This window comes from Dipodomys ordii, unplaced genomic scaffold (genome assembly GCF_000151885.1).
Source record: "Dipodomys ordii isolate 6190 unplaced genomic scaffold, Dord_2.0 Scaffold40, whole genome shotgun sequence".
Classification (NCBI taxonomy): domain Eukaryota; kingdom Metazoa; phylum Chordata; class Mammalia; order Rodentia; family Heteromyidae; genus Dipodomys; species Dipodomys ordii.
Genome location: NW_012267256.1, coordinates 13247341 through 13261115, shown reverse-complemented (window position 1 = coordinate 13261115; position 13775 = coordinate 13247341). Strand labels below are relative to the sequence as shown.

The following is a 13775-nucleotide window of genomic DNA, read 5'->3' as shown; positions in this document are numbered from 1 at the left end:
ATAGGAGTGAACCACCAGCACCCGGCAATTTGTAGATCTTGATGGAACTCTTTTTACCTGTCCTCTTACTTCTCAGTTTTTGATGCCATCAAGCATCTTATACTGACTACCTCTGTCTCTGAATGATCAGAATACTCTTTGATAATCAAGTCCACAGCCTTAGCAAGGTTAGCTCAGTCCTCTCTCAATCTGCCTCACAAGTACTTTGACACTCTTCAGACCTGTGCCCTTGGCCTGTCAGTTTCACCCAGCCCAAAGGAAAGTGATTCAGTCTTCTATGTCGCCTTCTTGCTGTGGTGTGAATAGAATGTCAACAGCTGTGAAGGCAGAAAGAAAGCAGTAGGTAACCAAAGAGAAGTATGGAATGGGACGGAAGAATAGGATGAAGATAGAGAAGAAAAGTGATACATAGAGTGTTAGAAATTGAAGATTTTTTTTAGGGTGTCATCTACCAAATGAAATTCACATTTCTTCGGTGCAGCACTTTCATGGATTTAATTAGTTTGAAACTTTTGGTATAAGCTCTCAATTTATATTTCTTAAATATAATTAAAAAGAAAGAAAGGAAGGTGAAAGTGAGAGGAGGAATGGAAACCATTGTGAGAAGAATAGACGTTAGCCTGCTTAATCTTTACAGAGTTGTTCTTTGTTCTTCCTTTTTCTATCCAGTCTCCACTTCCATTAGAAAATTTAGTTCCATTTTATTCATTTCGTTAGCTTATGATCCACAGGTGATTTTAATTACATGAAATTTCATCATCATTGGCTCCCATGACTTGTGCCCCTGGGGAATATTAGGAGGTGATACTGATCTGGCTTTCTTTTTTTTTAATGTTGATAACTTTTAACACAAAATGTCAAATAATCCTCGAATTTTCACATGGGAGCAATACAAATAAGTTAAAACTTACGTTCACAATTTAATGTTATGTATTACCATTTTGCAATATAAGCATATAAAAATATGAATGATTGATTCATTTTGAATCTTTTTCTTCCTGAATCATTGAGATGTTAAGTGTTACCAAGGAAATACTGAACAAAGCGCATAGTAGTTATTACAACACTTAGTTTGTTTTGGTTTGGTTTGCCTTTGGTAGTACTGAGGTTTGCTAGGTGAGTACTCTACTTGGGTCAAGCCTCCAGCCCACCTTCTGTGCTAAGTTTTACTTCCTACCGGAACCATGATTTCCCTGCTTAAGGTTTCTTTTTGTAAGAAGATCCGTCATCCTGCATACCATTGCATTCATTCTTTCTGTTGACATAGAATCCTGTAGATTTTTTTGCCCAGGCTACCCTAGAACAGCTACCCTCCCAAGCTCAGCTTCCCACAGAGATTTGAGGTGAAAGGCGCATGCCTATTACACTTAGCTAGAGATTGAGGAAGGGGTCTTATACACTTTTCTTTGTAATCTGGCCTAGATGTTCTCAGACTCTTAATAGCTAGGATTATAGGCATGAGCCAGAAAACATGTCTCTCTTTCTATGTTGAAGAGACAGTTTGTTATCATTAGAAATGGAAGTAATCAAATAAATTTTCATTATACTTTTACCAAATATTAACTTTATTCTATTTATAAGTCACTAAAATACAGTTTGGTATCATTTTAATATGTAAGCAATGAGAACAAAGCTTAGTTAGTTTTAGTTATTTTTTTACTATCAATCTGAAATGCAGTATATTGCAATTCTACATGGAAACAGTCTGGACATATTATTAAGTACTTTTCTATGTTTCTTACTGAGTTTTTAAAATGTAGGGGGTTTTTTGTTGCAACAAGAAAATGCTATGGGAGTTTTTGTTCCCGTTTGTTGCATGGGCAATCAGAAGTGTTTCCCCTGTTTTATTTTTTTCTACTTTCTCTAGGTATTCTAAAATAAATCCTTGCCAAAATTTTGAGAAAATACTGCATACAAATTATTATTTATCTTCAATATTTTATTACTAAGATATTGCGATGTCATGGTGTTGGCATGTTCACATGCACATGCTCGGAAAAATAGTAAATTTCCCTTTTTCTATGCTCTCATTGCAACATGCAAACAACACAGGCGAATTATTAGTCCATTCCTATCCTTTGTTTCTTACTAGGTCTTGCATACCCTTACGATGTATCACATTTTATAGTGCCCATGTTGTAGGACTCTGTAGACAAAAGTGACTAGGGTATAACAGAAGTATCAGGCAATTCTAGTAGAAGAGAAAGAACAAATAGCATGACTCATTGAGAAGGAAATATAAATGATCCATTAAGAAAGAACAGCTGGTGGTAAAGTAAGAGAATTAGGGAAAGTACAAGAAGTGTTATGATTTGACCATTTGTTTTTTAGGCAATATTGGATGTTGTTGTGAATCTTCAATTTAGCCTGATAGAAAAATTATGGCAAACATTCTGGCGCTATTCTCCCTCGACTCCAACTGATGGCACTACCATTACTGAATCAAGGTCAGAATCAATATACTTTTCCAATGGATTTTCATGGCTGAGTAGATGTCCTAGCTAGTACACTAGAGATATGTATACCAGTTGTGAACCTTACCTGATAACATTACTGTGAGGAGACTGATAACTTTGGCCATCCTAGACGTAAACCACAAACTGCTCTCTTGAGGTTTCAGTGTATATAAAGCTCCCACTTTATTGATTTGGGGGAGTACAGTCCAGCTATTTCACCTTCATGGAATGACTTATCATATCTGCCTTTTCAGACCATCAGAAAATAGAAATGTGCCTAAGCAGCTCTGGGGGAGTGTTTTATATATATATATATGTTTATATATATATACATATATATCCAGCCATGTGGCACCAGTGCAATGGTGGTGTAGTTCTAATCTCAATAATCTTTGATAAACTATTTTTAAAGTCCATTTTCTTTTTTATCCTCATTTGCCATCTATTCATTTGCTACATTTATTCACACCAGCAATCTGAGTGAAATAGAAAGTCGACTTCCGAAAGCAAAGCTGATAACTCTGTGCAAACATGAGTCTATCCTGAAATGGATGTGTAACTGTGACCATGGGATGTACCAGGCTTTGGTGGAGATTCTCATCCCCGACGTCCTTAGACCTATTCCTAGTAAGTTAAATGCAGACGACTATGGATGCTTTTGTTCTCATAATACCGCCCAGAAAAGTTTTGGGAAGTGACGGTGACAATCTGGAATGATCCTAACTTCATTTAAATTTTGTCAAATAGAACACACGCAACTTAGAATATTGTATGAGATCAGCCTAGAGGAAAAAAATATACATACATAGTAAAGTGAAGAAATGACCTGTATTCCAGTCTTCCAGTTTCTTTTTGAATAATAAAATATCCAACCTACATATCTGAGAGCCCCAATGAATTAATTGCAGGAACACTCCTAAGTTAGTCAACCATGAAAAAATTAACCAAACCCTAGGTCCTTTTCATCTATTCAGAAGTTCTATAATGCAGCCCACTTTTTGCATGGTTGCTTTTGATTTAAGAGGAATTTTTATTGGTTTCCAGTAGAGTTGGATTAATTTATGAAACCATTTACTTTGGCACCAATATCACGTTAAGAATGACAAATTCTGTTTCCATTAGCAGTAATGGTTTCCTGACATGTTGACAGAAAGGTCTAGATAACTATACAAATATTATATCCCTACTATGAAGCAAATGGGAATCGCATAGCTTAGATTTCCTTTTTAATTGATGGTGCTTTTAAAGCTACCTTCTAGCAAATAGAAATATCACTCTAAACTGCTACTGCAAATATTGTTAAAAAAAATAGTTGAAACTATCTGACACCCACATCTGTATGAATTCAGACTAACTAGTGAAATTAAGGAAACAGAATAGTTTTATTTTTGACATTAACACTAATAAAATAAAAATCAGCCTTTTACCTTGTGAAATTGACAAGTATATACTACAAATAGACTATTGACATAATTCTGCTAAATTATTCTAGAGAACATATAAATAGGGTTTAGTAGAAGAGGAAGAGGTTAATTAACATCTGTAAATTTATACCTTTTTTTTCCTAAATACAACTGATGACAGCGGAATTTATCATTTGTTATATATTCCCACTGCCTTAAGTATAGGCTTATACACATTTACATATGATTTTGATGAAAACAACATTTATGGAGCAATAAGTGAAAACAAAAGAATTCCTGCTGACATTGTCTTGAAACTAGAATTGCTAATGTGTTCCTCTTCTGTTGATCTGTACTAAGTTCCCTGACTAAATATTGATGAAAAATGATTTCATCATGGAAATTTTCTTTATGCAAATTCTCTACTGGTTTTATGTTCCCGAATCTGATTTTCCTTGTTACCCCTTGTTCCCTGTTCACACTGAGTGATCATCGCTAGAGATGTTTAAAAGGAGTTGCATAGGGTAACTCATTATCCTATGACATTTTGCCACCAATATGTGTCTTCTCATGAGACACAAGAAGAGATGTCAGCGAGGTCTTTTTTTGAGGCAAATCAACAGCATCAATATTCATTAAACAATTCTGAATTTTTTGGCTTTTGTATTGGCATCATAAAACTTTAACTTCTGAACCGTTAACTGTTTCCTTATTTTAAATGTATCAGTTTTCCTTGACTTTAAGTCTCAGAATTTGAAGTACAAAATACACTTGCTCTTTGTCTTTTGTAAATTTTAATTTGTAAAGCAGTGTATTTTGTCAGGTTATTTGTCTCTACATTCAGCAGAAAACTCAACAGTTTATATCTTTGAATTGCAAGGAAAATTGGAAACTTAATTCCCCACTCCACAATGAGGCTTACATAAAATACAGCATAAAATCAGTACAGATAGCTATCATTGGGCTGCATGCATTTTAATACTAATATTGAGCAGGTTGAGGCAAGTCAGCTGTGGAATCATTTTCAACTTCCAAACCATCCATTTACGAGTATTTAGAAGTTGTCAGAGTCGATCTGCACAATTTTTATCTTACATGAATGCCTAGAGAGAGAGAAAACTTAATTTTATTTTTTTAAATTGTATTTTCCTGTCTACTAGTACTTCACTCTACCAGTTTCTGTCCAGATGGGATTGCTTTTTTTAGCAAAAAAAAGTTTGCACATCACACTAATTTAAAGTCAGCTTGAAGTTACTATATTCTAAAATACATGTATCTGAAAGTGAAAAAAAATTAAGTGTGAAGTACGATATAAGAACTTAACTCATAATACCAAAAGGTACAATTAGGAATATAGTTAAATGTGGCCCAGAATATCATTTAGTGCAAAAAAAGTTAAAAACATTAATTAATTAATATGTATAATATATTCTTTTATTTTAAAAAATCGCCTTTGCATAATTTGTCTAGGTAGAACAAAGTCCATATTGACTTTTTCAATATTTAGTTTCTTGAGAGGTTTTCAAATTAAGTAATAATAGAAAAAATGGAATATATAGATTAGCAAATGGAATCTTGATCAAACTGTTACTGAGCTTCAAAAGTGTTAATTTTTTTCACTCTTTTTCATTTCCATCCATGCCTGCGCTCCATGGTTCGAGTACATAGCACAACAGAAAGATATTTTCTTTCTTTTTTCTTTTATGGCTAATATGGGAAGTTTTGGAGACTTCAAAAGATTTGTTCTCAAGAAATTCTGATTCAGCATGTCCAATTTTCATGGCTAAGAGTTTACCTAAATGTTTTATTCTAATGATTATTAGACCATTTGAATCTTTTCTATCATTTATCCAGTTAACAAACTTAGCAGTAAAATTTATATCCTTTGCAAATAACATGAGTAAGCTAAATTACTTCTAAAACTTGTTTGGACAAAAGTTACAGAGAAGCATGTCAGACTCACTTGAGCACAGAAAGGAAAACAAATAATTTATCATTAATATTTTATTCTTGGGAGCAGTTGGCCAAAAAATTGTAGCTTCATTGTTTCTTATAATAGAGTATATATATATTTTTTTACATCTACCACATTGTAGTGAACCTACAGAGATGAATTCTATGCTGTGGGTGCTTCAAATACTTATTAACAAATATGTATGCAGCCATGGGCATGTAGCATGTAAAATACCAAGGACTGAGTTGTGAGCACTACCAATAAGCAGATTCCTTGCTGTAAAATAGTCACAGTTATCAGTAATAACTGAAGATACTTGCAAGCATGTTATGACCACCATACAGTGCTCTTCATGGGGCTTACCCCTGTTTTAGGTTTTAGCAAACGTGTGAAGATCATAAAATGGACCATGGTAGGACTAGTTGAGGAACATGGATGTGTGTGGCAACAGTTTCAGCACACTGATCGTTTATCACTAGCTACCAAGTAAAGTGGAAAACAGTGATTTAGATTTTTCCTGTTGAACAATTTTATTTTTTACTTCAACAAGAAAGATATACTTTGATTCACGGGCTCTAGTATAAGTAGCTACATGTGTGTGTGGGGGGGGGAACTATGCTATATTTCTTTTTAACTGAAGATATGAAACTAGATTAAGAAATCAAAGTGAAGAATTTATTTTAAAAAATGTTTAGCCTGTAAGCACAAAGCTATTAATGAGAAGAAAGTTATTCCAAAATAGAAAAATTCCTTAAGAATATTCACAACTGGTATATGTTGCTGTAAACAAAGCCAATTGTATATTTTTATTCCCAACAAAGTGTCATAAGTATCTGGAAAGAAAATAGCTTTAAAAGACCAAAGGTCCTTCACTCTCTGATGCTGTAAGACATTGGGAATAATAAAGTTTTGTAAATGAGAACACTCTAAATTCTCTTCTGCACTGTATAAGATATAGTTATGCGCATGTTTTCCCCTATTCAGGCATAAACATTAATGATCTTTGGTTTCTTTCTCTTTTTGCTCTCCTTTTATTGTTTATCATTTAGGTGCCTTGACCCAAGCCATTCGAAATTTTGCAAAAAGCCTTGAAGGTTGGCTTTCCAATGCCATGAACAATATTCCACAGAGAATGATACAAACCAAGGTATACTTCATAGTTTGCTTCTTTTTTCCATTTAAAAAGACATTTCTTCAAGTCAACAATTATCGCATAATAGCTCAGTGTATGTTAGCAATGTAGCATATTATTTACACACACACACACACACACACACACACACACATGCAATTTCACCCTCAATAAACAGCTACTGTTGGGATAGAGATCAAAGTATCTGAGTTTAAATCTTACCACTTTTATAACCTTGAGCCAGCTATAGTCTTTTTAAAGGATAATATGTGTTTAATAAGCTGATTTTGACAATTAAACATGATAATATATATGAGATATTAACCCTATATTTGGCATGTAGCATGTACTAGATTATTATAAGCCACAAAGTGGAAAACTACATGAAATATTGTTTTTTGAGGATATGCGAGCATGTCTCCAAGTTGCATATAGTCCTTAAGCATCTCACTATCAGTGTAGATCATTCTTTGCCTATGAAACTATTCTATTACTGAACAAGCTGACTTGCCTGCTACTTGCTTCTTATATATACATAAAAAGTTTGCAGATCTATAGGAATATTTGTAATAGCAAATATAGTAGTTTTAACATTTTTAAAAGGTTAGAAGCACTAGATCTACTGTGTGTATAACAGTGTTGTGTGTGTATAATACCGTCTTTTTTTCATTGTTTTGATATATTTCAACATAAACTATACTTTTCAGGATCCCAGAAAGAAACAAATGCTATATTCCAATGGAAGGCATTGTTGAAGACAGTTTATTTCCAAAGGTGTGAACAGAGTTTAAAAAAAAAAAAAGGAGGAGGAATGATTAAGCATCTAAGGGCTAACAATAATGGGAAATCCTTAACATCTCTTAAGTCTAAAGGGTTAAAAGCAAATCCATGCCATTAGGAATCCTGAATCCTCTCTTTTGCTTACAGCCTCCCCAGGACCATGATAGCATTTAGAAAAGAAAAATTGTGTGTGTGTGTGTGTGTGTGTGTGTGTGTGTGTGTGTGTGTGTGTGTGTAAAAGTGAAGACTAGAGTTTTGGAAAATAATAGTTTGAACACTATTTCTTCATATCCTCCAGCTCCTAGCAGTGGTTATAATTGTCCAACCCCCTTGGGAGATAGAGGGTAAAGGAGAGGGTTAATAGATTCCATTCTGGTTAGTCTCTTGGATAGGGCACAAAGGAGGATGAAAAGAGGCAAGTGGAAATTTCATGATTAGCCCATTCAAAAAGAAATTAAAATTTCTGTATGTTTATCTCTGATAAGTTTATTACCCATCAAAAACTACGAATTCTCTAGTTTTACCCTAAAATCATCCAACTTGTTGTAAATCTCTAGGTCTAAAAGGTCTAAAAGTTATTTTTTTTTATCCAGTTAAAAACTATGACATAATTTGCTTTCTCAAATAAGAACAAATATTTTTATTTTCCTAATTCCTAACTGTCTTAAAAAGAATTAAAACAAGAAATAAGTACAAGCCACAATGTTGAAAACGAACTTTACAACTTCGGGCATGGGGCAAGGGGGGAGGGGGTGAGTCAGAGTTGGGGAGGTGGCAAGGAAGGGATGGTAGGGGAAACACAAAGGAGGGGGTAACAGTGCTCCATAGGAAATAGACTCATTGCCTTACTCATCTTTACAATAAAAAAGATATATTAAAAGAAATGAATGCTAATTTATTTTGTATTTGCCTAGACAAAGTCTTTGTGTGTGTGTGTTTGTGGAGATACTTTCACTACTGGCTTAATTAATGTTATACTCTGATGTCAAATAATGTGTGAGTTTCAATCTTGACCTCAGTATGCTCAGAAAGAAAGTAATCCCTGATTAAAGAGATTTAAGTTCCAAAATTTTCAAGTAACTCTCTTACCAAACCAATGTGAAATAAGAGCTAAAGAGAAGCACTTTAAGTTTGACAAGGAAGAGAAGATTATTACACAGTGGTTTCATTTACTGGAAGAAAAATACTTCCCTGTTGACTTGGTTTTCTCCACAGGTTGCCGCTGTAAGTGCCTTTGCCCAGACTCTGCGAAGATACACATCGCTCAATCACCTGGCCCAGGCAGCCCGAGCAGTGCTTCAGAACACTTCCCAGATCAACCAGATGCTCAATGACCTCAACCGTGTTGACTTCGCCAATGTCCAGGTACTCTGTCCAATGTCATTACTTTGTTGTTGTAAACTGAGGAACTAGAGTGAACTCAAGGCCTCACATTTCACTGCTTGAGCCGCTCCTTCACCCTCCACTGTATCTTTTGGGAGTGTGATTAAAGCCGACTGAGATACACTCAAAGCAGGCAACATAATAGGTCACCAGTTTACTGCATAATTAAAGGATAATGAAGAGCACAGTCGCTGAAGTGAGGCAGGAAATTACGCTTTTATTTAATATGTGTTGAATCTTGGAGAACTTGCTTATTAACTACTCTGTGCTATCTTTTCCACCTGCTAACAGATTATTATTTACAGATTTAATAATTTGTACCATATCAAGCACAGAGATATTTTCGTTATTATAGCAACCCATCTTGAAAGAACTAAGAAAGTTTATCATACATCCCTGGGAAATGTTTGTTCCCTTGAAAAGAATTGGGTATAGTAATTTTGGCTACTTTAGCAGATCAAGTGAAAAACAATACTTTGTAAACTGGTGGGTAAATTATTCTTGTACTTTAAAGTACACTTTAAAAATAGCTAATTTAAGAATATTACTTTAGCATTCTATAAACATAGAGTTACCATATGACTGAGCAATTCAACTCTCTTAAATATACCTAAGAGAAATGGAAACATCCAGTTCGACATACTTGTAACTCTTATCCAAAATGCTTGGGACTAGAAATGTTTCTTACTTTGGAGTTCTTGAGGTTTTTGGTATTAAATAGACTTTTTCTATGATTATCCCTAACACCCAAATCTGAAATGTCCTAAAACCTAAAACTTTTGCTCAAAAGTTTTAGTGATTTGAAGCATTTCAGATTTTGGATTTTCAGATTAAAGATGTTCAACCTGTACTTAGATGTGTGTTTTATTGTTGTTGGTGGTGGTTGTGGGGCTTCAGCTCTTCCGTTCAAAGACAGTGCTCTACCTCTTGAGCCACAGAGCCACTTCTGGTTTTCTGGTGGATAATTGGCTTTTTTTTTTTTTTTTTTTGCTGTGGGGGGAGAGTAATTTATTGGATTACAGGTGTGAGCCAGCAGCACCCAGCTACTTAGCTGTTTTATAACATCATTATTCAAATTAGCAGTGGAAACAACCTAAGATATCCATCAACTGTTTTGATAGCTGGTGTTATCTACACAGTACTCTGTTATTGGACAATGAAAAGAAATAAAGCTTTAGATCATACTACAACCTTGGAAAATGCTAAGTGAAAGATGCTCACTACAAAGGATCACATGCTTCTCTTTATATGAAATTTTATATAGCTTATATGAAATTATATATAATATATTCATACATACATAGACAGAGACAGACAGACAGAAAGTAGATACTTAGTTTCCCAACACTGATTGCTTACAGAGCTTGGAGGCAGCACATATACAAAGTGTAGAATTTGTTTTAGGGAAAGGAAAAGTTCTCAGACTGATTTTTAATATAGAAATATTTTTTCAAAAAAACAAAAAACAAAAATAGTGCTAAAGCTTAAATACTTTGTAATTACACTCATAAAAATGTAAATTCCTTCCAATAAAGTCTATCACATGTTGCCACTATAGTCATTAAAATAGCATGAAAATTTTTAAAAAATAATTTTTTTCAGTTTATCATTTACTCATCCATCATCTATCTTATCTATCTTATCTATCTCTCTATCTATCTATGTCTACAAACACACCTATATATACATAAACAGTTACCAAAGCTTAGTCTGTACAAGAGCAAACTGTCACAGGTTTGGAAAGCCATCTATTTTAAGTATTTCAATTAATTACATGAACTAATTTACTGATAATACTGTTTATGTTGCCTTAAAATCTGCACTCTAATATGTATTTCAAATCCTCATTTTAAATGTTTTAAAGATAAAGAAATTTTGAATTCACACTAATAAGACCCCTTCTAGTTTCTAAAAGTAAATTAAGATCAGTAATAGAAAATATGTATAAGAATAACAATATTCAACAAGAAATGTACTCACTACCTTACGTGTGTAACTGGCCCCTCTGTACATCACCTTGACAAAAAAAAATTAAATTAAAAAAAAGAATGATTTGTAATGACCTCTGAGAAGGTCATTAATGTTTTATGAGTTGTAGTAGCAATGTTTTTATATGTGGATTTGTCTACAGTCCCATCAAATATGTATACTAATGAGCTCTTCTCTAGTAAACACTAACCTTGAAAATACCTTATAAATGGTCAGCTGTGTGTCTGCTCTTATTTAGCTACTCTCTACCCAGCAACCTAGTTTTCTCTTACTAAGTTTTATCAAGTTTTTCTGCACCTTTATGACAGTCATTAATGCTGAACCCTATAGGGTTTAGCATCTGCCCTCTTCAAACTTTTTCCTTTCTTCTTTGAATCATAATCACAGTGGCAAGTGTTTCATTTCACCCTACATTTACTTCTCAGAGGTGTGTTTGTTTTTATTTTATGGGCACTTTCCCCAAGCATTTTTTTTGCTCAGGGCTAGTGCTCTATCGCTTGAGCCACAGCTCCACTATAATGGGGAGTGTATTTTAGTTCTGCAAGATGAAAAGCTCTAGAGACATGTTGCATAACAAGGTACATGTAATTAACACCATTGAACTATATACACATGAATGTTAAGATGTTCATTGTATGTGTTTCCTATCATGAGAAAGAATGACCAGATTTGATGAAAGGATAAACTTTTCCAGTAACTTTCTTGATTCTTACAATTCCTTACTGTGGGCAATCTTGGACTCTTAACTTGATAAAATATTTCTGGGAATTATTTTACACCATAAGTAAACTATCTTAACTATATTCCTCTTATATAAATCAATCATAAAAATAAATTGGAAAGTGAGCAAAATATTGTTATAACATCACTAATTTTTGCTTGTAAAAGTTAAAACAGACAAACTTCTTATTGTATGGAACTACCTCTGTAAATATTAATGTATATAATGAAATAAAATTCACTCATTGAACAGAAAATATAGCTCCACATTTTCCAGCATAATTGGGTATCATTAAATTAGGCATAATATCTAAGAGAATGTATGATATGATCCTCTTAATTAAGATATATTTAAATATTATAAATTTCTAAGAGTTTAGCATATGTGTAGATATATTGTGAATATATAACAAAATATTCTAAATGATACATATGCATAATGTAACATGTGAAAATGTTATATTCATTGGTACACATTTTTATGAGAATGTGAAATGCTTAAAGGGTATTCGTATGCATATTTAGCTCTGTGCATATACTGTTACCATTTTAGCTATTAATATTTTGTTCCTTTTTCCATATCTCTGTGCTGAATTTTCTCCATAATCCTTTTTTATTTAAAATTTTTATGAGTGATATGTAAAACATGGAATAACTTATGATGTATAATTTATAATTTATGATTTATTAGATAAAATAAAGAAGAGGTTTCCCTGGGGAAATAAATTGACTTTGGGCATTTTGTTTGAAATGACCCTGAAAAAGGTAAAGTTTGTAGGAGCAAGAGATAGTCTAGAAAAATGAAGATCAGAAATTCGCCAAGTCAAAGTTACAAATTTGAAAAGAAGTTGTCCTATAAGAACATATAGAAGAAAAGCTATGGACATTATTTTCAGGAAAATGTAAACATATTCAGTGATTTGCATGTAGAGTTGAGAGTTTTTCTGGATGTTGCTTTCAAGAATCCCATCTTGAAAAGTTATCTGGACATAGTGAACCAAGTTTAAAAATTCTTGTTAAATTTCACTTATCTAATTTTATGCCCAGAGAAACTGAAACCTACAGAGATCAAATTTTTAGTTGCTTGAGGTCAGTTTGTTTTAGTTAAGAACTACAATAAGATTCATGTCTTCTGGTTGTCAGTCAAATATTATAATACCAAATAAAGACATTTTGGCCTTGAGAGAATAGATGTTCTTTCTTTTAATTTAAAAGTAAAACATAACATTGGAAAAAAAATCATGAAACTTACGGCTACCTCTAAGAAGTAACTTTCAAAGTTCCTATTTTCATTCCCAACCAGACCGAAAGGAAAACCTAGTTATCAAAACTTGGCCAGTAGCATGTTTATATTTATTCAGTTGTGTGAATTCATTTACATTTGTAGCTTAGCTTTGATAAACCTGTCTCTAGCCTGTAAACTTAAATGGCTTCTACACAGGGCCATTCACTCTTTGATTTTGGTTTCATCTTGAGGGATCCCATTTAGCCAATTGAATCTACTTTTTATTGTAAAGATACTGTACAGAGGGGTTACAGTTACATGAGTAAGGCAATGAGTCCGTTTCCTATCATGCATCTTGTCTGTGGGTTGGCACTAGCTGAAAAAGACAACGTGGTTGAACTCCTCCCTTGCTTTCTGTGGCCTCTCCTAGGAGCAAGCTTCCTGGGTGTGCCAGTGTGATGACAGCATGGTTCAGAGACTCGAGACAGATTTCAAAATGACCCTTCAGCAGCAGAGCACACTGGAGCAGTGGGCCGCGTGGCTGGACAACGTGATGATGCAAGCGCTGAAACCCTACGAAGGAAGGCCCAGCTTCCCCAAAGCTGCCAGGCAGTTCTTGCTAAAATGGTCTTTCTACAGGTATTCCCCTCACCTTCACACGCGCACGTGTGCGTGTGTGTGTGCACGTGTGAGCATGCACGTGTGTGCACGTGAGCCCACGTGAGCTTTAGGA

The 13775-nt window shown here is 34.0% G+C and overlaps 1 protein-coding gene across 1 annotated transcript in view; it reads left to right on the top strand.

The window, feature by feature from the left end:
* Positions 1–13775, top strand: part of Rfx3 (regulatory factor X, 3 (influences HLA class II expression)) — a 141692-nt gene that overhangs the window by 105295 nt on the left and 22622 nt on the right. Inside the window, exons 9-13 of the mRNA XM_013018429.1 lie at positions 2332–2447; positions 2929–3083; positions 6863–6960; positions 8941–9090; positions 13473–13681. Coding sequence (XP_012873883.1) covers positions 2332–2447; positions 2929–3083; positions 6863–6960; positions 8941–9090; positions 13473–13681 — 728 coding nt within the window. The remainder of the gene's footprint in view (positions 1–2331; positions 2448–2928; positions 3084–6862; positions 6961–8940; positions 9091–13472; positions 13682–13775) is intronic.